The sequence below is a fragment of the Mya arenaria genome, chromosome 16, assembly GCF_026914265.1.
Source record: "Mya arenaria isolate MELC-2E11 chromosome 16, ASM2691426v1".
In the NCBI taxonomy this organism is placed as follows: Eukaryota; Metazoa; Mollusca; class Bivalvia; order Myida; family Myidae; genus Mya; species Mya arenaria.
Genome location: NC_069137.1, coordinates 34,752,604 through 34,778,976, shown reverse-complemented (window position 1 = coordinate 34,778,976; position 26,373 = coordinate 34,752,604). Strand labels below are relative to the sequence as shown.

At 34.8% G+C, this 26,373-nt stretch overlaps 1 protein-coding gene across 1 annotated transcript; it reads right to left on the bottom strand.

Annotated features, from left to right (window-relative positions):
- Positions 1 to 7,733: 7,733 nt before the first annotated feature.
- LOC128222530 (uncharacterized) lies at positions 7,734 to 24,519 on the bottom strand. Its single transcript, XM_052931577.1, has 5 exons — positions 24,447 to 24,519; positions 23,818 to 24,003; positions 13,764 to 13,916; positions 13,168 to 13,312; positions 7,734 to 10,067 (listed from the first exon to the last, which is right to left on the bottom strand). The coding sequence occupies exons 1-5, from the start codon at positions 24,501 to 24,503 to the stop codon at positions 9,829 to 9,831; spliced, it is 780 nt and encodes a 259-aa protein (XP_052787537.1). The 5' UTR covers positions 24,504 to 24,519; the 3' UTR covers positions 7,734 to 9,828.
- Positions 24,520 to 26,373: the final 1,854 nt, after the last annotated feature.

Below are 26,373 nucleotides of genomic sequence, written 5' to 3'. Positions count from 1 at the left end.
TAATCCCATGCAATAACTTTCATATATAACTAGTGTAATAACTATGCAAATTAGGTAACCGCATTACAGAATGGCGTATTCATACGCGCTGTAAAAAATGTAATCAAACATTAGAAACGATGTTTCAAACGAAATCATGTCGGTCTCAACGAACTCAGCTCCACGATGAAACGAAAAGTGAAGAAGGCTGGGCTTAAACCCAAACAAACACCTCCCTGATCACTGCACCACTTATTTGAGGTCCTCTATATACATGAATAAAACTAATTGAAAGGAGTAGATGATAACCGGCAACAATTGTTATAATAAAGAACAGATCCATTCACTTAATGAGAAAGTTTCCATTAAACACTTACTTTTTGCAGACATACAGAAAGGAAGATGTGTTACTTCTAAACTAGTAAGTCTGAATGCGCTATCTATGGCGGAAGTTTTAAATCTATACATGCATTATGTAATAGTTAAATGACATGAAGTCAATCTTAATGATTAAGAATGGGCGGAGTGACTTTGAATACAACCTCATTTGCTGGCGTACTGTCAACGGCAGAATCTGAGTGTGTATCTGTCGAGTGGCAGTAGGCGGATTTTTAAACACCCGCGCAAGTTGAAATTTGTAATGAATAAGCCTAGTACTTAAGTTTGCCTATCTGTCATTTCATTGGCTGAACATGTAGGTTGCATTGTTACTATTCGAAGTCTTAAATGTCATATGCATGACATATTCAAGGACACCTTAACATAGTACTCTGACTCTTTGCACGTTTTCCTATAACCCACCACGTTCATGTGGTAGGAGCTGTATCAAACTCCTGATGTTTTGACAATCATTGACATCAACAACAACCAAACATTCACAACAAGAACAACAACAAATCAAAAATACAAATTGATCTGCAAATCTCAGAATCATATTGAAAACGTCTTAAGATACTATCCAAAGATTAGGTTACACGCCTTCGACAATGTACGAAATGGGTACCAACTGTTATAAGGATTACAGTGGACGATAGGTCATAGATTGTAGAGACTGCCATAGAATGTTCGTATCGAAGAAATAAAAGGGACTTGTCTAAGTCTAAAAAAAGCCTTTTAGTGTTACAACCTTCAGTGCACACTGAACAGAATCTCATAACGCAATGTCGTCTAACACGAATTACCTGATCAGATAGCAAACGCTGGGGCATCACAACACAAGCACCAAGAAGAAACTATTAGTTCGATGCAATCACAGCCATTGGGCTTCCTAGTAGTTCAAACAGTAACAACAGCAACGGGAACGGGCTAATGATGATTATGATAAAAATATGATATTGCAACTCATATCTGATCCAGGTAGACAAATCAGGAAATTTCAGCGGCATGATTTGTGAATAATTATGACAAGTTAACTTATTAATGCAGGGATTTTTTTTATTGTGTACGTATTCAAAGTTTGTGATTTTTATATAATCTTGTTTTTTTATAAATATAAAATAGATAAACAGTCAAATTCTGCCATGGATTTATATTAACACTAGACAGGTGACCAGCGTGTACTAAAATAACTCATAGTACTAAATAACATTTAATATAATGTTTCAAGTGAAAAAGTGAAAGCTCATTCCAATTTAACCCCCGTTATAAACTAATACAATTACCAGTGTCATATATTACTATCCAGATAAATAGCCTATGGAATAAACTAAACTAACTACCAAAAAACACACAATATATGTTAGCTGTCGGCAAACAACGAAATACTTCCGGATCGTTGTTTCCTTTAAAGTAGTTCTTAAAAACAATGGTTCTCCTCATTTAGGCAGCATTCAGTGATTTGTACATTGCATTCGTACTTGTACTTTACACATGATTTATATCATATTCGAAGACATAAATGCGGCTTTGAATGATATGTTGCAGGACCTCTTTCTTGGGTTGATAGATGCAGTGAGAACACAAGAGATGCGGCCATAACTGTGTCAAATTGACGTTATAGATCATTACTGTAAACAAATTTTGATAGCAAAAAACGGACTGGTCTCGATATGGTTTTCTTGCGTTAAATCAACAGACAAACTGTTAGTAGATAATTAGTAGAAAACTAGTGTTAAAGATGTAATATTTTTTGGAAATTCATAATAAAGTGGTAATCAAGACACATTTTACATAATTATAACAACGAAAGGTTTTCGTTGTATGCCGTCTCCTAGAAGTTGAAATCAGGTTCTGGTATATATCAGCTTATATGTAGTGTACACACCCTACTAATGGTAAAGGAACCTGTTTTCGCATGATCTGTTTCCATACGCAATACGGCTTGAACAACTTGAACAAGACGTTGTTAAACGTACTTTTACTCAGGAGTATTTCACCCTAGAGAAACAAACTTTTGAAATTAATAATTTTGACATAATGACAACTCGATCGACTTTGATTATTAAAGACAGCATTCATTTCAAAAGATTAAAACCAGTGTGTGTATACCACGTGATAAATTACGTCATATATGCTACGTCGGAAGGCAAACATTTCCTTAAGAAATAGACATAAATCAAAGATAACTTTTCATTTATAACACCATTTTAAATGAAACGAAGGGCAGTCTTTGCCGTTTAAAGAGCCCCGCATTTGTTTTATTTCCGAAATTTGATGAGGTAATTAGTTTCATCAAACACTTCGACAAACCTGTTTCCAAACCGAAGGTTGGGCTCCGTAAGCGGTGTGGACTGCGCTATGTTTCATTCAAATTGGTGAAGAAATAGTTATCTTTGTTTTAAGTCTTCTTTTTTCAAATCAAAATATTTCCTTCCGACGTAGCATTTATGACGCAATTTATCACGTGGTATACACACACTGAAAACGGGAAGTAATTAAAACGATTACTCGGTTTGCTTAGTGAGTAAACGCAAATATGTAAAAAGCGTCTCGGTTCTGACTTCAGTGTCAGTGTGATGAAAGTTTGTCGGTATGCGCCTCCGTAAAATAATGCTTGAATTAATAAATAAGAGTAGCTGGTGTTTCGAACAACATTTTGTGATCATGTGTTCACATTATGATCCAGCTATCCATTGTGCATTTCTAAAGAAATAAACTTTTAACAAAACCTTTATACGTGTATTTGTGTTGAAACAAAAAAGATTAACTACTACTATAAGCTTTGAATATGGTCGAATTACGTAGTTCTCTCCCTTTACACTGTTTTATTATTTGAGTATTCATATAACGCTGGGTCAGATTTAAGGTTCATTGTAGTTTAAGTAATATGGTGGTTATTTTAAACGTTATATTTTTTTACAACTATTGTGAAGAAAGCTATGATAGCTTATACTAAGTCACTCTCGTGAGCACGATGTTGCTCGAGAGGGTGGTCTTGTGTTGTGGGGCAAACCGTAGTACCCGGAGAAAACCCACTTGTCCGGCTTGGTGACCACTAACCAAACTCACATGCACACAGGCCGGGAATCGAACCAGGGTCGCCTTGGTGAGAAACGAGTGCGCTTAGCGGACTACTCAATATGCTAGTTAGGGGCCATTAAGGTTTTAGTATCATTGCCGTTTTAGACCATGTTGTGGTTTGGGCCATACAGGTTTAGGGTCATTGTGCTTTGGGTAACATAGTTGTTTGGAAACATACTGGTTTTTATCCCATGGTAGTTTATGGCGATGTTGGTTTCTGGAGCTTCTTTTATTACCTTGGTAGTTTGGGGCCATGGTGCGGTGTAGGGCCGCAGTGGTTTAGGGCCATGATGGTTTGAGAACCATGGTATTTAAGTACGGTGGCTGTTTAGGGCTATGTTGTTTGTGGGCTATGGTTTTTTAGTATTATGGTGGTGTGGGGGGCATTGCGGTTTAAATACCATGGTGGATTTAATACCATGGTGGTTTGGGTTCATGATGTGGCTTGTATTGTTAAATGGTGTTTTGAGCCACGTTGTAATTTAGGATCACAAATGACTTCGTTTCGATATTGACGTGAATGTTTACTGTTCTACTGGACACTATGCATACGACAATTTACAGAAACAATATTCCACAGCAATAACGATTAATCCAAGCAATCATAGTGTAAAACTAAAACTATCTAGCTTGCATACTTTATCTGACAAATACATTACATATATCCGTTGAGAAGGTTTGCTTACACTCTACCAAAACTTGTAAGAACTTACCATTAAGTATGCACAATGGTCAAGTAGAAGGAGTTGAGATTACACGGTCAACACCAACGTACAGCAATAATTGACATAGTTTGTCTTACATAACCTCTTTCCGATATTTGGTATTCAATACAAGGCTTTACGTCTGGATGTTATACTTACAAAGTATGTAGTACCGATCAGATTGTTGTCGTGTATTCAACAGTGATACCTCATTTTCATGTTTCAATACCGTTGCTGTATTTCGCATTGACTGGTTGAAAGGTAGGGAATTGCCAGCACTTTTCCTGCAAGTATCTATTTATTCTTTTAAGCAATACATGTGAAGAACGTCACATATATCTGCCACAAAATATACCTGTACCGACTTTTCATATCTGCCACAAACAACGCTACACCGACTGTTTGTAGGACAGGAATAATGTTCTTTATACATATTTCTATGCCAGCCAAAGATCCGGGAGCGATAATGTTTATGTAAGTACATTAGCTTTTCTATTCCTGATCTAGGCATTCAAACACCAAGGATTCAGCTATTTCGGGTCGTGTCGAGATAGGCAAGCCTTGAATACGCCCCGCTTTTGAAAGTTGAGCACACCCATAGATCAGCGCCGTACAATGGAGGTATTTATAGTTCAGCGCCGTACAATGGAGGTATTTATAGTTCAGCGCCGTACAATGGAGGTATTTATAGTTCAGCGCCGTACAATGGAGGTATTTATAGTTCAGCGCCGTACAATGGAGGTATTTATAGTTCAGCGCCGTACAATGGAGGTATTTATAGTTCAGCGCCGTACAATGGAGGTATTTATAGTTCAGCGCCGTACAATGGAGGTATTTATAGATCAGCGCCGTACAATGGAGGTATTTATAGTTCAGCGCCGTACAATGGAGGTATTTATCAGCGCCGTACAATGGAGGTATTTATCAGCGCCGTACAATGGAGGTATTTATCAGCGCCGTAAAATGGAGGTATTTATCAGCGCCGTACAATGGAGGTATTTATCAGCGCCGTACAATGGAGGTATTTATCAGCGCCGTACAATGGAGGTATTTATCAGCGCCGTACAATGGAGGTATTTATCAGCGCCGTACAATGGAGGTATTTATCAGCGCCGTACAATGGAGGTATTTATCAGCGCCGTACAATGGAGGTATTTATCAGCGCCGTACAATGGAGGTATTTATCAGCGCCGTACAATGGAGGTATTTATCAGCTCCGTACAATGGAGGTATTTATAGTTCAGCGCCGTACAATGGAGGTATTTATCAGCGCCGTACAATGGAGGTATTTATCAGCTCCGTACAATGGAGGTATTTATCAGCGCCGTACAATGGAGGTATTTATAGTTCAGCGCCGTACAATGGAGGTATTTATAGTTCAGCGCCGTACAATGGAGGTATTTATAGTTCAGCGCCGTACAATGGAGGTATTTATCAGCGCCGTACAATGGAGGTATTTATCAGCGCCGTACAATGGAGGTATTTATCAGCGCCGTACAATGGAGGTATTTATCAGCGCCGTACAATGGAGGTATTTATCAGCGCCGTACAATGGAGGTATTTATAGATCAGCGCCGTACAATGGAGGTATTTATAGATCAGCGCCGTACAATGGAGGTATTTATAGATCAGCGCCGTACAATGGAGGTATTTATAGATCAGCGCCGTACAATGGAGGTATTTATAGATCAGCGCCGTACAATGGAGGTATTTATAGATCAGCGCCGTACAATGGAGGTATTTATAGATCAGCGCCGTACAATGGAGGTATTTATAGATCAGCGCCGTACAATGGAGGTATTTATAGATCAGCGCCGTACAATGGAGGTATTTATAGATCAGCGCCGTACAATGGAGGTATTTATAGATCAGCGCCGTACAATGGAGGTATTTATAGATCAGCGCCGTACAATGGAGGTATTTATAGATCAGCGCCGTACAATGGAGGTATTTATCGGAAAGACTTATACAATCAAGGGCCTTCACTCATGAAGGATGATTTCCGGAGAAAATGGAGCTACGTGCCTTTTATATTATTTCATTAAGCTAGTCATTATGTTTAAGTTGGAATGGTTCGTCCTAGATGTAAATTGGTGATATATGTGGTATGAATATATACCAATAGGGTGTGCCTACTTTGGGTTCAATAATATGTTTTCAATACCTAATGTAATAAGACTTCTTGACGTTTATGTCGATTTTAAACAAATAACAATGATTCACAATAGACCTTAAGCACTATGCTCAGGTCGCTTCTTGAATATAGTGAAGGGACATGGGATAACTGCTCGACATCGACTCCGTCCAAATGAAGCTGCAAGAACTACCACAGGCGCCTCCAATTTTTACAATATAGAGCGACTTCTGAAATACTCCACTGCATTATAATGCACCATATAGACATAGACTCATATCATTCTTCAAGATGAAACAATAATCTTACACCATCAAACATTCCTGATTTCATTCCACCTCATAAAAACCGAGCCTATGATCTGCAAACAATGTCTTTATCATTTATACCCGCAACCATCCCTACTGATCTTCCTTCTTACTATTACCACTAGAGAATGCAAGAACTTCATACACACTTCCAACATTGGAAACTTGAAACTGCCTGCTACCGTATGTGTGTTTAACACGCTTCTATAGCGTTTGAGTACGAGCTGTTTTAAACATTTTTTGAACAAACATGGTATAATTTATTGTGTACGTTTTTTTATTGAATAACGTTAAAGTGTTGAATATACCTTATTAGGTAATTTATTATGATATCTTTAAAACAACTACATCACCTTATGTCAATATCGACATACCAACGCAAAGGAATGCATGACGACTTGAACATTAATCAAAAATCCTTTATTACCTTTTAAAGCAGCAAAAAATCACTACGAATAAACACATGCAAAGGAAAAGAAGAATGATTTATTTCTAGTCATAGAAAGGTCACAATTCATTTTTGTTTGCAGTTAGTTAAGTTAGTTTGAAAATATTATCATTTGTACACATATCAATGTTGGATTGAACTCTCTTTTCACATTGTTTTTATTATATACACTAAAGGCATATATTAGTGTCAACATTTTGCTGAGTGACAACTTTAAGAAATCAATGAAATAAAAGCTTCTGCGATTAAGTGTCAGTTTATACGGGAGATTGGAATTTTGCAAATTTTACAAACGTATCAGACATCTGACATCTCATTGATTTGTGTGTATGTTGTTGTTGTTTTAAATCAAGCAATGTATGAATACTGTCATGTACTGTGCTCTATGTTCTACATTTATAGAACTCGGTTATCTGATAATAGTTAATTTCGATTATTGTAAAGGAACATCATTTGGAGAAATGAAATAAGCCTGAATTCAATAAGTAGTATGTGATGACGATGTGTTTCAAATGGTCGAAAGAAAAAATACAAAAGAAAACTTATGTGATCATTATTTATTCTTCATTCTTACTACTTTAATAATCTTCTTCTACGTTCGTTTTTGACCTACGTACTGACATGTCTTGTATAAATGATTATTTCGATATATTTTTTTTTATAAATAAACATGCACGTACATGGACTAGACAGGATTTCCCTCTGACTTAAAACTGATCATAAAGATAATCATTTCGATACAATGCTCAGACCATATATTCTGTAAAAAAATTGACAGGCATAAATATTTCTTTAAGCCTTTAAAACCACCTTCATGTGTTTATATAACATTGTCGACATTAAACAAATAATAACAAATAAGGGTGAGGGTGATTTTATGGAGTCCGCTACTCACCCATGAGGCTGTGGGTTACATTCCCTTTAAGGGTAGTTCCTCATGGCCTCTCAAAATAGACGTCAGTTCTTGTTTCTACCCATGAAACAGACTCCAGAGTTATATAATATATATGATCTATCAAGATTCCTCACATTCAAGCTAAAAGCAATTCTTATAAAGAAACATGTATATTAACTGAATGGGTACAAAGAAATATTTACATTTTTTGACTATTTAGTTATTGTTATATATTAAGTAAACAATGTGTTTGGATGGTTCAAGATCAAATCAGCCATTACGGACACAGAGAGTTCTGTAACTATACACAATGTTAGTCAAAAGCTTATTTCTGTAACTATTGTTGGATGTTCAATCAATGTTGTATTCATTTAATCTTCTTTAATCCATATCATATATCACATAGCATATGATAAATGTGCACAAATATAATGTCACATGGATTTTACTTCTTGCACAAACAAACTTTGCAGTATTGTTTGGTGTTTTTTAACATAACTCAGCATCTTCAAAATATTGTAAAATACAATGCATCACTACGTTAATCTCTAAACTAACAAACACGACAAATGGTTTATTGCATTGCTATATGTACTGTGATCAACTATTTACTTAACATCAGGAACCACTTGATAATCAATTGAAATTTCAATAGGCCATAACACGTAATTGTTGAAGAGAAGTTCATTCAAGGAAGTGTTAGTTTAGGTGTTTATTTTTTTTTTTACAACAAGTTAAATCCAAGTTCATTCTTAATATGTCCAAGTGAACGCTTTTAAGAAACTGTTTGACTCTTATGGCGTCAAAAAAGAAAGACGCACGTACGTAAGGTACAACGGCAACTCTCTCTCTCTCTCACTTTCTCTCTCTCTCTCTCTCTCTCTCTCTCTCTCTCTCTCTCTCTTATTTCCATTCAAATGTTAATATATAGCAGTTGGTCTCAGTCAAACAATTATGATTATTTTGATTATTTATAACATTATTACTTATGTTTTGAAATACGAAACTGGTCAATAAGACGCTCAATAACAATAACTGTCGCTAATTTTTATCACAAATTTTCATCTGAGAAAACGTCTATCATGCGTTCAATTAACGCCACTTATGAAGGCGTCGTCGTCTGCGTCAGCATAGCTCGAAACACTTGAAAGATATAAACATTTAGAAAGAATTCTGCAAGCTACAAAAAGCATACGTGTACCTAGGCCGATAGCTCTGGATGAAATGAGATATGCACCTTTCGATGAAATGAAATAGACGCGCGTTGACATCCACTTGCTAGTTTTAGCTTACAACATGGAAATACATTGCTTTTTGCTAGACTAAATATATTCTCAGCAGATTCAACAGGGCAACGTAATTTTGTTCCTAATACACTCTCTCAAACTTTAACACCTTTTTAGTTTTCAACGACTGTTTTGATCAAAGTGTGATGTTCAAATGTTGTTGGAGTCGATTCTAAAGGTTAAAAATGACCATTTGTTTGAGCATTGAATGCGGTCAAAATTGATAGGCAACGCATTGGCAGTATAAGCTGTTTTTGTCCCACAAAAAGTACCAAAATAAACACTTAATGCAAGAGAATGATGAGGGTATGAAGTAACGTATTTTGTTATAGAACGCTTTCCCAATATTAGGTTTTGTTTTCATCTGAACCTAGAACGAGCTGAAATGATAACTCTTGAGTCAAACAAAAGTAAGCGAACAAGTGTAATAATTAAAAGGCATACCACTTGTAAGTGTGCAGGCAGTTATATCAAAATGCATGTATAACAGTTTAATAAACATCTAACTACGTTCTTCACAGAGTCTGGTTTCTTTTGCGTTTTGTTCAAGTCATGAACTGTATGTTTGTGTTTATTCTGTGTTATTTCTCTTTATTCTCCTACCTGTCGTCCAATCTAAAAATCCAATGCATTAAGTAAAGCATACAGAATTGGCACATTCAACTTGTGGTCAATTTTCGTCTGGTCCACGTAGTTTACAACTGGAAAAACTCTACATTGTGGTATTCCAAACACACGGACTGCCTTTTTAACCAACTGGTGAATCTTCTTGCTGTAATATATGTTTTCAATAAGTTCCTTGGTCTTCATACACACCTCGTCACATTTTGTAATGACGATTATTCGAGAAACATCTGCAAGGAAAAAAAATCAAACTAATAAAAAGCATTGGAATCAAATTTGTTTGTACTTCACTGATATATTAAGTTAATACTATGTATTAAACAACATTTAAGCTTTGTTGTTTTACTACATCATCTCAAACTATGGTATTGTGTTAACATATAGACTCGTATAGAATGAATTTGAAATGGTTTTTCATGGTTAAACCATGTCTCGAAAATATAGATTAGCACTTTGCACGTCATAACAGTATGGGCAATAATACACATTTGTTTCAGTTATGAATCAACCATGAAGAAAACAAAAATTGTAAATTTGACGGCTACATCATTTTTATCGGTATGGATCAACTAACTAGATTTCGCATCATCGCAGATTTTTACCAACTATTCAGATTTAAATGACATTTTTAAACAAATTTATTGCCGTTTGATGTTAGTATTACAATAAGTTGAAAAATGATAAGCTCAAAGCAAAGCTCACAAAAAGTAACGGTGTACATAAAACGTACATGTGTGCATAACTTTTGTTTCTAACGAAATCAGCTTATATGTGTATTATTTACAGCAGACAAACAAACTGTACAGTGTACCTGTATTGAGTGTACCTGTATTGAGTGTACCTGTATTGGACCCCTTCTTGTAACTGCTCATAGAATGTTGTAGAGTTTCATTATATAACACTTTATCCGTACAAGAAGGTGCCTAAAGTTGGCTCACACCAGTGACTTGCCGTTTAAAAGGCAGATGCGTTACAGACTAAGATAACTTATTGACGTTCACAGTCCTCAAACGTTGCTTTGTTATTTAAAAACGCTAGATTTAATGAGTCACGATTAAACGATAATTACAAAGAGACGTGAATTAATAGCGATTTATGCCTACCAAATAAACTTTATGTTGTAGCTGATATTTAAATTGTAACAATGAAATCTCTGCCAGATGAGATTGACCTTAAATGTGTCCATGACCACTAGTAACTGAGCAAGAGTGCTTTACTTGCAACTTGCAGTTTTTAGAATTACTATAAAATCTCTACAAGTTCAATTAACCTTTAATGTGACCCTGACCTCAATTATGAGAGCATGAGTGCTTTACTCGAAACATCAATCCACGTCGCTCTACGATTCGTCACTACTGCGAATTCGTACATTTTTCAGCTCTTTATGGAAACTTGCGGTAAATCGTTGCTGCTAATAATATAGCGTTGGCTGGGAGTCACAAACGCGCATGCGCTTTGGATGACGCCACGGCGTGAATACTTCAAATTATTCTGGCGGGAATTTTTCAAACTTCAGGAGCATAAACAATGTCCAGTATATCAAACTTAACCATCACTTCAATTCTTAACTAAGAGGCCAAGATCACTTGGAAGTGAAGTGTTAAAAAATGGATTTTGTAGCATAAAATCATCTTAGCCACAACTATTCGCAAATTCGGGGAAGTTCAATTGCCGTGAGACCGTAATCTTTATCGTTTGCGATTCCGGTCAATCCCAATGTATCGTAGATTTTGGTATGGGCGAAAAGGTAACCTCTCGTCTTCAGGAGCAAAAACAATGTCCAGTATCTCAAACCAAACCATCACTTCAAATCACTTCATCTCTTAACTAAGAGGCCAATATCACTTGGAAGTCAATGTAGTATTTTATGTAGATTTTGTAGTATTAAATCTTCTTAGCCACAACGATCGTTGTTAAATATTAGGCCTCAACAACGTATAATGTCTGGTCTGTCATAATATATATCAATTTATTGAATTATATATTATCGTATTATCAACTGGGACATATGTCACGTTTCTGTGGCATTCCTTGTTTAAATTTAAAAAAGTTATTTCCCAAAAATTATTTCATGCTGGATTCCAGAGTACATTATTTCAAGTCAGTTTAATTTTAAATCCATGAAAATTTACAAGGTGTTGACTTTGTAAATAAAACAGACTTAATAACATGTAAACGGAAAACAGATATATAATAAAGCATAAACAGTAGTTTATAACAGACTCTGAAACATAAATCTTCTCTTTCGCGGATTGAACAGTTTGTCTTTTTTGGTCTGGAATGAGTCATTTCTTGCATTAATGTTTGAAAACCATTGATTTAAGACTGCTGACAAAAGATCATATAGCATTTTTCATATTTACGTTTTGAAATTGATATGTTATGGTTAAAGCGCTACTGGCGTTTTAAGAAAAATGACATTTTCAGCAGTTTTTCAAACAATATAGATATTTTCTATTATGAGGTATATGACTGAACATTAAATACGTTGGTTCCGAAACAACAGTTAAAATAATGTCAAAACTGACCATCTGTTAGAGTGCAGCTTTAATCAGCTTTAATTCAGATTCTACAGTTTTATATACAAATAATGATTTACAGGGCTAATCAGTTCTTGCTGAATTTCAGCAATTCCCTGGTATAAATGCGTAGAACTGGACATAGATAACCCGTATTCAATTGTTTCTAACTCCGAAACAAAATCTAATTTTTTCTAACATTCTTGCAAAAAAAAAGGAATGACTACATGAACATGAGTAAAACACATGCTTAAACCCTCAGCGATAACTATTTACTGATTGGTTGTTCGCGTAAGGTGAGTAAACAAAGACCATTGTTAAACATAGTTTCGCCAAGTCCTACTCAGGCAAGCTGTCGTTCTTAAGGATCCGATTAATTATGATCAATAGAGAATATTTCAATGGATCATATTTCACGTATCCGGTCTATCATCAACAAACACCATACTTGTAAAGGAGCTATCTTTTCATTTGGCCTTTGGTCAGGTTAGGCTGTTTTGAAATACTGCTACTTAAAATGTGTAGCTTTATAGCGTTATACTAGACAGTATTCATTTGGTGACTTAACGTCGTTGCTTAATGGGAAACACGACACGTCTCCTAACTGTCTTACACACGTGTTCTCCCTATTCCACATAACATAAAGTCACCCAAAATGGCAGTCAAGTTGTATATGCCAAAGAGACGCTTACCGCCGTTATGTCATCCATAGCGCATGCGCATTCGTGGGTCCCGACCGGCGTTTTAACTATTGCTCGTTATGTATGTAGCTTTTAACTATATCAATTAATATATAATGTTAAACACATGCCATCAGGAACTGCTTTATGTAAATGAAGAATCTTGTTGCAGAGAATTGAAGGTTCCGATCCATGTATTCCATCGAGCACATTAGCACTGATAACGAAAACGACACAGTAATGTTCATCAGCATCGGTGGATGAGTCCATGTGAAACTGATAAAATGAATAAAGAAAATTAGAATCATCATTTAATTCAAGAAAGAGCATTAAGTAACTATGAAACGTCTCATCAAGTAGTAATGTCATGAGTTTTAAAAGTGGACAGTCTTAAAAATCTCAATAATGAACAACCCTTTCATATAATCTAATTAAGTGTGTATATAAAACACCACGTCATGATATTCACTTCTGTTTAGTTTTTTACGTAACTATAATTATGAATCAAATAAAATCGATCAAACCAAATATCTACTATTAGGATGTTTAACTTAAATCTAATAAGCTCAATTTTAAGAGGGCAGATAAACGATATGGAAAGCAGGTTTTATTTGCAAACGCTTATAAAAGAAAACGTTAGCCCGTGCACTCTAGAGTGACATGTGTAGCCTGTACATGTGTTGTTTATTTTAATCATAGCATTCGTTTAAACAACACCCATGCTTACTAAATGTCCCGGCTGCACATGTCCTTCGCAAATTCGCGGGAGTTCAATTGCCGCGAGGCCGTAATCTTTATCGTTTGCGTTTCCGGTCAATCCCAGGGTATCGTAGATTTTGGTATGAGCGAAAAGGTCCCTTCTCGTCTTAAGGAGCAAAAACTGCAAGAATGTAGGTGAATGGATAAGAAACTGAAGCTAGGGATTACCTGCCGTCCACTAGGCCCCCGAAGCTATTACACCATATCAAACTACGCAGTCTGTGAGTTCTTCGGGGCATTAATGACGACAACCAAATGTCAATTTACCGTGAGTAAAATCATTCAAAAATGAAAATTTCGGCTTCATCAGTATTCGCTTGAAAGCTGCATAAAATAAATTCCTACCCAGGACAAGGACCAGTTTAAATATATCTCTTGGGTTGCGTGCGCTTCAATCGGTTTATATTTTAAACGGACAATTAGTGTGTTATCGAAATAGAATTTACTGAACAAAGTTAAACATTTAAGTCAGTTCAACTTAGTGAACTAGAACAATCTGAACAACAGATCTTAAACTATCTCCCCCCTGAACATTCACAAGTGTGTCGTCACGATGTGCTTAAATCCAGATAACAAGAACTACAGTGTTTTTTATTGTAAATTATTTAAATGTTAAGTAGACAAGGATCGACAAATAACGGTTGTCTAGGTAGAGATGCACTGAGTGGCTTTATCTCTCTCTTTTGAAAACAACTTTTCTGATTGTGGTTTTTTATTATCTATTGATTCATGTTTATGGGCACTAAGGTAAATTACCTAGAACCATTTTGTGAACAAATTGAATATATGTTCTTTATAAATAACAATAGAAGTGCAGTAATAATTTATTTTCAATTTGTTCCTGTAAATGTTTAAAGGTTGTATACTGAAATGTAACATGAATTACTCTTTAATAAACACATCGGACCCAACCAGGACCTTAAAATTGTTTTTTCTTCTTCACAAATTGCAGATAAGATAAACTAGGAAAAAGACAAATCACATGAGTTTAAGATATAAGTTTTTTGATCATCGTTATCACATGTTATGTTTTATTCGATATACATGTAACTCCATGTTGTATATGTTGAAATATTTCATTCTGAAATCTGAAACGAATAAAATAGACTCAATTTAACTCAAATTCATCGAAAAGGGAGCATAAATAACAAGAACCTAAAGTTATTTTGCCTTGAATCAAATCATTCAAAAATGGATTCAGTATTCGCTAGATAGATGCATAAAATGCGTTTGTAACCAAGATAAGGACCAGTTTTAATACATCTCATGTGTGTTGTTTAAATACGCTTCAATCGGTATATATACCCGCTGTAAATGAAAAGGCACCAACATCTATACACAATTATATACAGCGAATTAGGGAATACGTAAATTTCCATACAAGAACATGTTTTAGCAGATTCGTAAAATCATAGCGTGGTAGTTTTAAAGCGTATTTAATGGTCATTACGCAATATCGTTGGGTCCGTGCAAATAGTTATTTTTTTGCAAATCGTCTGTCCTTGTGTGAATGTGCTGCATTATACATTGTTTCAGTACACACCTAAACTCCAGGCGGTTTAAACGCCAGCAGAACGTTTGTCAATAGATTACACTAAGGGAAGTTTGGGTGACGCACAACGTCATGAAGACATTGGTATGGTAGCTGGTGGTATGTCGAACAACGCGGTTGTACGAATGATGAATTATTATCGATCGACTTTGTTGCGATTAGTGAAAAGACACGAAGAAACCGGCCCTGTAGCAGATCGGCCGCACCAAGGACGTCAACGAGTCACGTCTACTTAACAAGACCGTCATCTTGCCCTTTCTCATCATCAAGACCGCCTGAGAAACATGCGGATACAATCAGCAAGATATCAGTCGATCAACGGTCCGTCGACGTTTACTGGCTGCAGCGATAATGGCATATGCTGCGTGCAGGGGCAACGTCTTAACGCCGTAAAGACGTAGGAATCGCCAATTGTGGTCTCGCCTGCATCTTGATTGGACGCAAAACTAGTGAAAGGAAGTTATTCACAAGCGAGTGCAGATTTTGCTTGATGGTAGGCGTAAGGTACGACGTTGGAGTGGTAAACGGTACGCTGACTGTTGCGTCAGGCAAAACTCTCGCTAGGGAAGAGGCAGTGTTATGGTCTGAGCAGGCATATCCTGGCACTACAAAGGCACCGCTTATGGTATTGCAGGGAAATCTGACGGTACTTCGACGACATACTAGAGCCACACGTGGTGCCTTTCTTGCAAGATCACCGTGATGTCACAATTTTCCAACGGGACAACGGACGGCCCCACTCAACCAGACTCAATACTCACTTTGAGACACGTCAGTGCATCAATGTTTTACCCTGGCATGCCTTCTCTCCGGACTTAAGTCCCATTGGGCATCTTTGGGACCAGCTTGGATATAAAGTACTCATTAGACGTCATATCATTAACAACAAGGTCGGGCTTGTGCAGGCGCTTCGGAAGGAATGGAATACCACCCCCAGTACCACATACAACGTCTAATTCGTAGTAGGAGATGCAGATGCCAAGCTGTCCTGTATGCTAATGGCGGGAATACTTCATAATAGAGTTTGTGAATTTCAATTTTTACCCCGCAGGGCTTTTTCACCAAAAATTGTGAAGAGGCCTAGCCTTTTCATTTTGGGAACTTTAAACCCATGAAATTCTGCAAAATTCAAATGCGTAAACATCTCAAATTGGGAAATTCCACAAATGAGGATTGAAGACACCTTTTAAACACAGGTCAAGGTATCCATATGAAACTTGAAACTCATGTTACAAAAAACAGCCTCATATCTTACATGTGAGTCTACTTCTAGTTGATTTTTTTTTCAATTATGACCTTTTTAATATAAAATGTGTACAAACACTCCACAGGGTCAAGCTTAAAAGGTCTAAAATGTATGGACTTCCAATTGATACACATGTAGATCTTATTGGGGGAGAAATCATGTCTTTGACTTCGCTTTTTTAACATGACGCAATGAAAAGAGAGGGAGAGAGATTAAATATTTTTAATCTTCATAGAGTTTATTCTAAATCGAGGGAAAGAATCAATAACAATATATGGACAAATTGGTCCTCGAATAACGTTTAAATTATACAGCACTCTTCTTATGTTAATTTAAAAGATAAAAATAATAATTTGCCCAAACAGAATTAATTTTTATTGTAAATTTTTGAAGTAAGATCTTCCTTTTTGGGAAAAATATCTGGGAATTGTGAAAAAAATATCTTGAAATTAGGGAAAATATGCTATTTATCCCAATTGTGAAGTAGCCTTATTTCGGCCCAAAGCAAAGAAGGTGAAAAAGCCCTGAGTACCTCGACGTCTTAGGTGGCACAATAATCATCAAATTACCCACATATCATCATTTGCCAAGTGTTACATTTTAAAATAGCCTTAACTTCTTTTTAATCAAGGTTTTCTTATGGAACTTCACATCAACTTCAAATTATGATTAGAATGTTCTCTGGTGCGTTTTCATTGAACGCGAGTATATATTAAACGTGCACCAAATGGTGTGTTATCGAGAGAGTATTTACCTTATAACCAGTATTGCTCAGTGTTTACATTGAATCAATCCTAATAGGGTGAATAGAAAATTATAAAATCGTTGTAACATTGATGACCCTTGTACATGTTTTAACCAATAACTGAAATGTTTTTTTTCAGTATCATAGTTTGCAATGAGTAATCGTTTAATTGTAACTATAACTCCATTGCGTACCCTACCTGAAAACCGACACAGTACTTGGATGTGGATCACTAACTAATTATCTATATATGAGTATCCCATTTTCTAGTGGATTGACCGATTCATACGCGAATCTACACGGAATTTTAGTGTTTCAACGACTCAAAACACCAAATATCGGATAAGTTACACACGTAAAAATAATATTAGAAAAAAATCCGTTTCTGACATGAGGTATAGATTTGGCGAACGTAACCACAATGTTTTCGATACAGTAGTGGAATCTCATGAGTACGAACAATGTTGTGACAATTAATTTAATAGAATGATCAAGAATGTACAGCAATTTTTACACAACATTTAACTTCAAAACCTATAAAGAGGGAAAGCAGCCAATGGACTTATATGATATAACCATGATTTGATTCATTGATTCAGGTGTTAATAAAAAGAAAAAAAAACATGTTACACAGAGTGGGCACTTCCAAATTGGTGAAATTTGCCTTACGGGCATCATAATTCACAAGTAGCGACGCTTCATTATTTCTGTGACACTAGAAGCTGGAGATGGCCAAGTCATAACGATTGTTTTCCATAAGCTTTCAATCATTAATTTAAGGAAGATGATTCATCAACAGAACAGAACAGAATGTTTATTATCGTATTCAAATACAGGATATCGATAAATCAATAGAAAGTTTAAGCATTACGTCAAGAAATATACAAATAAATAAACATGATAATGAATGCATGTACAAAGTTAACGTAAACATTCAAGTCAGTGCATCAAGGTGAACAAGAACAACCTTAACAAGAGATAAAATAACCCTCCCTAATAGTTTTCAAGTTCTTCACGATGTCCTTAAATCCAGATAACAAGAACTACAGTGTTTTTTATTGTAAATTATTTAAATGTTATGTAGAAAAGAATCGACAAATAACGGTTGTCTATGTAGAGATGTAGAGATGCACTGAGTGGCTTTATCTCTCTCTTTTGAATACAACTTTTGTTATTATACTTATGTGAAAAACTACAGAAACAAGCTCAGTAGCAATAAGTTTAAACATAAATCCGGTTTAATGGCACTGTGTAAACGCCAAAGACAAAGAACACATAAAAAATTCAAACAAGAACTATGGAAGAATAGCACAAAACTCCACAAACAACACAGTGCATTATTAAAAATAAAAGCGACATATATATTAGCTTATCTTTTCTTGCAAATGATTACCTATCTAAAATATTTGAAGAAAATGACGTCACATGCCAAAACACTCCGAGTCAGCCAAATAAGGTTTTAAAGATAACATGAATTTACTCCATATTTTTTTTATATTCAATTTGATTCATGTTTGTAGACACCAAGGTAAATTACCTAGAACGATTTGTGATCAAATTGACCATATAGTCTTAATTAATTTTATAATAGAACAAGTGCAGTTATAATTTCTTTTCAATTTGAACCTAATGTTAAAATTTTGTACACCGACGTGTCTGGATATATTGTGATGTTAAAATAAGTAAATATATAAGAGATAATTAGATTCAAAACATTATTTACCATTTAATAATCACATCGAACCGATATTTCTCCCACCCTGGACCTTCAAATTGTTTCTTTTTCTTCACAAATTGATCATAAGATACACTAGGAAAAAGACAGATCACACGGGTATATGATACTACTATTTTGATCGTCATTGTCACATACTTTGTTGTATTCGATATACATGTAACTTCATGTTGTATATGTTGAAACACTTAATTCTGGAGTCTCCAGCACATAAACAAAACTCAATTTAACTCCTATTAATCGAAAATGGATGTATCTGTTTACAATTCACTCAAACTGACTAAGTGTTACGGACTGTTAATCAGGATATTATAGTATTTGAACGTGAACAACATACATTGCCAAAACATTTGGATCGGACGTGCGAAAAAAAATCAATTTTGTCCTTTTCAAAAAAACTCGAATCGAGCAAAGAGCGAACAATATTTTTCTGATATTCAATATAAAGTAGAAAGATAGATCAACAGAATTGCCCGTTAACCCATTTAATCACGATCTTGCTTTAGAATTTAATCTGACAATTGATAAAAGTTCGAATAAGAAATATTTATCCATTGAAAGCGCAACAATGATTAAACCAATTTTTAAGATAATAATAACATATTATTATTAGTAGTTTGATGATCATTCCCTAAGGAAAAGATGTGAAACAGCCTACCTAATTCACTTTAACATCATTTAAAACCACATTTAAACATTAATATGATTGGTTTTTGGATATTTAAAAAAATATAATGATAGAAATGTTTTACACATATATAAATTTCAATTTCTAGATTTAATTCTAAAACCCAACGAATTGTATTGTTAGGCCTAAACAAAAAAAATATGTCCGTTTCGGGTAACCCGACCCTACCTATAAAAATGCGCCCACCCTAACTATTTTTTTCCGGTTCTGAGCAAAAAAAAAATCGTTAGCGAATAGAGAGCTACGAAGGGCGGATAAATGCAGATTTTCATCAGATTTATTGTTTATATGATTAAACAAAGTCAGGCAATGACAGTTATGTAGGAAAGACTGCCATGTGCAAGAAAACACTCTGAACTTACGACAGATTTTGAAAAAAAATAATAATGATAATAAAAAAATCCCTACCTTTCCTACCTAGAAATCTTGGGAAGGTTACCCTAAACAAACAATTATTATTTTTTTGCCTTATTAATAATATCGGATTATTTGGTCAAAGAAATCAGATATAAAAGTAGACTTAAATATTTGGTTGGTTCAAACCAGTGTTCCTTTCTTCACTTATCGCTTTTTCGACCAGCTATATGTTTGAAATTATAATTGTCTGTGCTAGTAAAAAATGATTTTGGAATATCATTTCAGACCATCAATGAAACATTGAAATTGTGAACACGTTTTGCTATTTAGGGTTAGTCATAAGTTCAAATGGTTCTTTTCGCAAATATTTAAACGCGGTGGCAAGTAAAGCTATAAAATCAGTCATGTCTCTCAAAAGCATTACGTCTGGAGGGTATATACCAGTAAATATACAATTATATGACACTTATGTGCTCCCTTTGCTTGAATATTGCTCAGAGTTATGGGGTTTTGCTGAAGCTGAAAATCTGGAAAGAATATTCAAAAAGTTCCTTAAGTATATTTTAAATGTAAAAAAACGACTAATAATTTGACGTTATATGAAGAAACGGGACGCTTTCCATTAATAATAAACTCAAAAGTGAAAATAGTCAAATATTGGTTTAAACTCATGAACAGTTTTAATTCAAATTGTATATTGTATGAGACTTACTGTATGCTTTTAGAAGAATGTGAAAAGGGTCATGTAAATTGGTTAACCAAAGTAAAACTGTTATTACAATCAGCCGGTTTTAATGAAATGTGGCTGTTTAGGGACTCAGTGCTTAAATACCATGTTTTATAAGCCAGTTAAAACTAAGACTGAAAGATACCTATGTTACACAATGGAATGAATGTGTTAATATCTCAACAAGTTTAACTCTATTTCGTGCAGTAAATTCCTCTTTTGAAACGTCCTGCTACCTCAAAATTGTTGACAAATGTTAAACACAGACATGCGTCTAGCAAATTAAGATTATCCTCTCACAGGCTAAAGATAGAAGAAGGCCGTTATAGGAACATTCCCCGACATGAAAGGAGATGTGATGTTTATTCATTGAATGACATTGAAGATGGATATCATTTTGTACTGATAGTTATTATCGAACACGACCTAGTATGTTAAAATAAATTACTCTTCTTAACTCTACGAAGAAGTCGTTGTTACACAAACTGGCTATATTTACTATCAAGGAAAATCAGATCAGAGACAATATAGTTAATATTACAGCCTAAATTAAACTGGATGTTATTGCTCTCCTTTTGTTGTTTCTTTTTGTTTGTTAATTTATATATCCTGTTGTGCATGCTATGATGATTGGTTTGATGTTCATAAGCTGTATACGCTTGTATCGAAATAAATGTTCTGTTCTGTTCTGTTCATATTCCTGGGAGTTCAGTTTATCACCGATTAACGGAAGGTATTTCCCCGCTATTTCTTTGGTCAAAACGGGAATTTATTTTTCGTAGTATGTGGGAAGTTAATGTTGTCATTCTCAACAATGATTGTTTAAAATACGTAAACACAAAAAGGATAAGCAGACGGTTAATATATTACTCGTGTAACTATTTGGGTAATTACAGTAAAACGATCTGTAGAAGAATTTTTCTACTCAATAATAAATTTAATAATTAGACGTTTCAATTGAACAAGACCACCTTTTTCAATTCTACAATCGTATATTTTGCTCCGATTGTTAACACATCTTAAATAATTATAAATTGAATGCATGTACAATGAAGGAAAACTATGATGTGTAGGTCGCTGGAAGTTTAACTGAAATATGTTTGTAAATCTGAAGTGTCGTGTCCTATTTATTAGAATAGCTTGAAGGCTTCTTTAAAGAGTTTGATTCTTAAGAGTTTGACTTTATTGTATTATAAACAACTATAGACAATTATTTTGTATACTTAAATCAGTTTTGAAACAGTTTAGATTTGGTACATTTTGAATAATATTCTTGACTGATCATTGTGCAGCCAACGGTATCAAGTTTGAAGTGTGCAGCCAGCGGTATCAAGTTTGACAGTGTGCAGCCAGCGGTTTCAAGTTTGACAGGGTGCAGCCAGCGGTATCAAGTTTGACAGTGTGCAGCCAGCGGTATCAAGTTTGACAGTGTGCAGCCAACGGTGTCAAGTTTGCCAGTGTGCAGACAACGGTGTCAAGTTTGACAGTGTGCAGCCAGCGGTATCAAGTTTGACAGTGTGCAGACAACGGTATCAAGTTTGACAGTGTGCAACTAGCGGTATCAAGTTTGACAGTGTGCAGCCAGCGGTATCAAGTTTGACAGTGTGCAGCCAGCGGTATCAAGTTTGACAGTGTGCAGCCTGCGGTATCAAGTTTGACAGTGTGCAGCCAGCGGTATCAAGTTTGCAGGCAACTGTATCAAATCCTGTCTGTTTAAGGGGTTGGTTGGTTTTCAGCTATTCTGGCCAAAGGGATAGCGCACTGTCCGTCTTTCGTGTGTACATTTGTACACAATTGCTTTTGAACATCAAATTATGACCCTGGAGACAAAACTGGCCATGCCCGAGGTTCACAAGTTTCCTGTAGACTTATATAGGAAGTTCTTAAAAATATTCTTGTCTGAAACCGCAATTCACAGTCCTTTAATAATTTTTATGTAGCACCATATAGTGGTCCTCTAGCAATCTTGTTCAAATAATGCCCCTGGAATCAAAGCTGCTCCAAGTTTGACTCACTTTCTTATTTTTGAAGCTACGGCAAAGTATTTTGGACAGTGTGCACAAATTTGAATACAAATACCAATATTGTGCTTTGATGACCTTGGCTGTAACCTTTTGACCCACTCTTTTATTTTTGAACTAACAGCAATAAAATTGAGACCATATGTACAGATTTAAAAACAGATAGCAAAATCATGATGACGATGATGATGATGATGATGTTGATGATGATGACGACGACGACGACATTGACGACGACGATGATGATGATGATGATGATGACGATGACGACGACAAGGGCGACGACAACGACGATGATGATAATGATGATGATGATGATGATGAATCCAACTTAGCTTCACCCTTTTACCAAGAATATGTTGGGGGTCATAATCGTGTTATTAAATATCAAAATGTAAGGTTACATGACATCTTATGTATATTTTTCTTTTCAAAACTGGATGGCATACTTTCATATACTGTCATTGTTTTTTATGAATGTATTAAAACTTATAAAAATAATAAAATATATTTTCAAAACATCGCATAAATGCTGTGTTCCGAAATGTCAAAAGATCAAAATGTTGTTGTTGTTTCTACTTTTTTCAATATGTTTTATTCAAACTTTATTTTTCTGTTAACTGGTATTAATTTAAGCAGACATTTTTGTGTTTATTTCTTAGTATCTAATAATATGATTATAATTTAAACATAGACAAAAGTTTTACTGTTTTGAGTCCTTTGAAGTTTTAAGGTGGGCATAATGAAACACAATTAACTTCTTTGGTATTTCAATGTGATACTTATTTAAAATTTGGATAAAGGTCCCATAGCTTTATTGATGGTTCATCATTTTATAAAGTCTGTTAATGGCTAATACCTTAATTACATCTTTTAGGCTTTTCTAGTTTATGAACAAATCTTAACTAATATAATTTTTAAAAATGAGTCAAAGTATCATATGTAGCCTACCCTATGTGTTCCGATGCTGTCCACTGTATCTATTTTAACGTTTTTCATGTCAGCTGTTTTTCCTCTTGAAACGGAAAATACCGAGTTTATGAAGGACGACTTCCCGGCTTCTGTATGGCCAACAAGGCATAATTTTAGTTGGCGCTTTTTGTGTGACCGTATTTCTTCAATCAGGAATTTTTCAGTCTGAAAATACATGCAAATTATTGTTTGAACATTATTTTTTATGAAATGACGATCGTTTTCCATCCAAATCTTTTTGATTAATTTTTGGTGTTGAAACATATTACAATGTCCTTTCTGAAAACGATGCCCGTTTTTAAAATTGTCTCGTGAACTGGGTCGTATTTTACCATAACAGTTTTCACCGAAACATTTGAAACGACAAGGATAAGCCCAGTAGCTTATGATTTAACCATGATCCTATTTAAAGGCATAAATTCCAAATAAGGAACAAACTACGAGGTAATCACCATTTAACAAATTTCAAAATGTACTTCCCTTACTACTTGCTTAATTCCCTCCGATGTATTGAAATACTAAAATATGATAAATATATTGAATATCAATTTAACCATACCAAAACATGTACATATATAAATATATATAATTAAAACGATATATAATACCTCCACAAAGCTCTTCCTATCAGTTCTCCTCCATGGCTTGAAATACAGGGGACCCATAATGCACGTATATTGCTTCAACCACACTACCTCAGTGGATGAACAAACTCTAAATCTAATGATAAAGTTACCCCTCCTATTATGAGTCATCACAAATAAAGGTAGAAGGATGTATTAAATCTACATCAATTAGCTATCAACAATACTCCCGATGAAAGCGAGAAAGTGTAAAATAGTTTCAGTTTATGTAAATATTGCTTATCCGACTTCCGGAATGGTATTTTTTACAACGTAAATCTTAATTTTATAAATGATTAAGATAGTTCAACTGCGTTTTTCTAATGATTAACATTCTTATCTCAATCTTTATAGCTGTGCATATATGCCTTTTTTGTTAATTTAACTTTAACACAAGTGCATATCAGACAAGCTTCAGTGCAATTAAATCAGAGTTCTTCACTTCTCGATTTCTTTAAGATATTTACTAATATTGATATAAATGCAGCGGCAACAGCTAACTCAGCTTACAAAAATAACCACTTGTTCTTAGTTAAACACAGAATTACACTTCTTAGTTATAACATTAAAATTGTGTAATATAGATAACAGCATACATCATAAACCGCATCTGAATAATAATATCAAGATCGAAAACCGTTAATTGCAGAAAAATGGGTTGTTTTTTTGCTTAAAAATCTGAATGTCCAAATGAGCCCACGTTGATGATCTGACGATGACAGTACGGGATTTATCTGATTGTGACAGTACGGAATATATCTGACGATGACAGTACGGGAATTATCTGACGACGACTGTACGGGATTTATGAAACTTATAACCGAAATGATTTCTCTTATGATCGATCTTCAAGTGGAAATATTTCACAAACAACAGAAAAAGGGCTTAAAAATTACTGCAATATTGTACTATTCGTATGAAAACCAAGTATTTTCATGATAGCTGTTAGTTGATAAGTTTATAATTTCTATACATCGAAAGAGTAACTGTTTGCCTAAACAATTCATCTTGTTAGTCGCATATATAAAACAAATGTACGATCATACATAAACAAACATACTCGACTGGCCTATGCGTTAGTATGAGACAGATGAAGAGGACGCTTAAAATATCATACAAGTAAAGTTAAGTATATAAAGACAATATCTGAAACTCCATATTTATTGTCTGCAGAGTACTAGACCTCGCGTCAGATGCTGGCGTTTTGTTTCAAAATTGCTCATTTTAACGTTATACAACAATCGAATTTTAGACGAAATTGCAAACAGAATGAAATATTGCCGAAATGTTATTGCTTCTTGCTTTATGACAAATATTAACTTATAAGTCTAAGAAGACTGAAATCCATTTCATGACGAAAATCAAAAAGATATACGTCACTTTATTTCGCCGGTAAGATGTAAAAAGTTTTATCTTAAGCGTCTAGATATGAGTTTTGATCGCATTAACTAGGGTTTATTTTTTCTTTTGAAATGATAAGAAGAATGTTTAGATAACATTTAAAATTAAAAAGTGCAAAACACAAATACACATATTGAAACGTATCACAATAACTGCGATGTTAAAAGTTGATACACACCTAAGTTGTTTACAATGATCAAGTACTATATTTGGCGTCGTCGGCGAAAATGAGTCTTGCTGGGGTTATCACGTTCCCGAGATAAGCAAAACAAAATATAAAAAAAACACGTTTGCAGGCCAATTATCATTTTTGTTATTCATGCCATTTTGATGAAAACATTTCGAAATCCAGACCAAAGATATGACGGTTTCGTCGGTTTATCTTCAAAGCATTATTATGTTGTCAGGTTAATAACTTAAACATATTTGTTTGGAAGGTAATGTATTCATTTACTTGTGTTGTCATTCTTTATTCATTCAAGTATTCATTTTACTGATTATTTTCAACAAC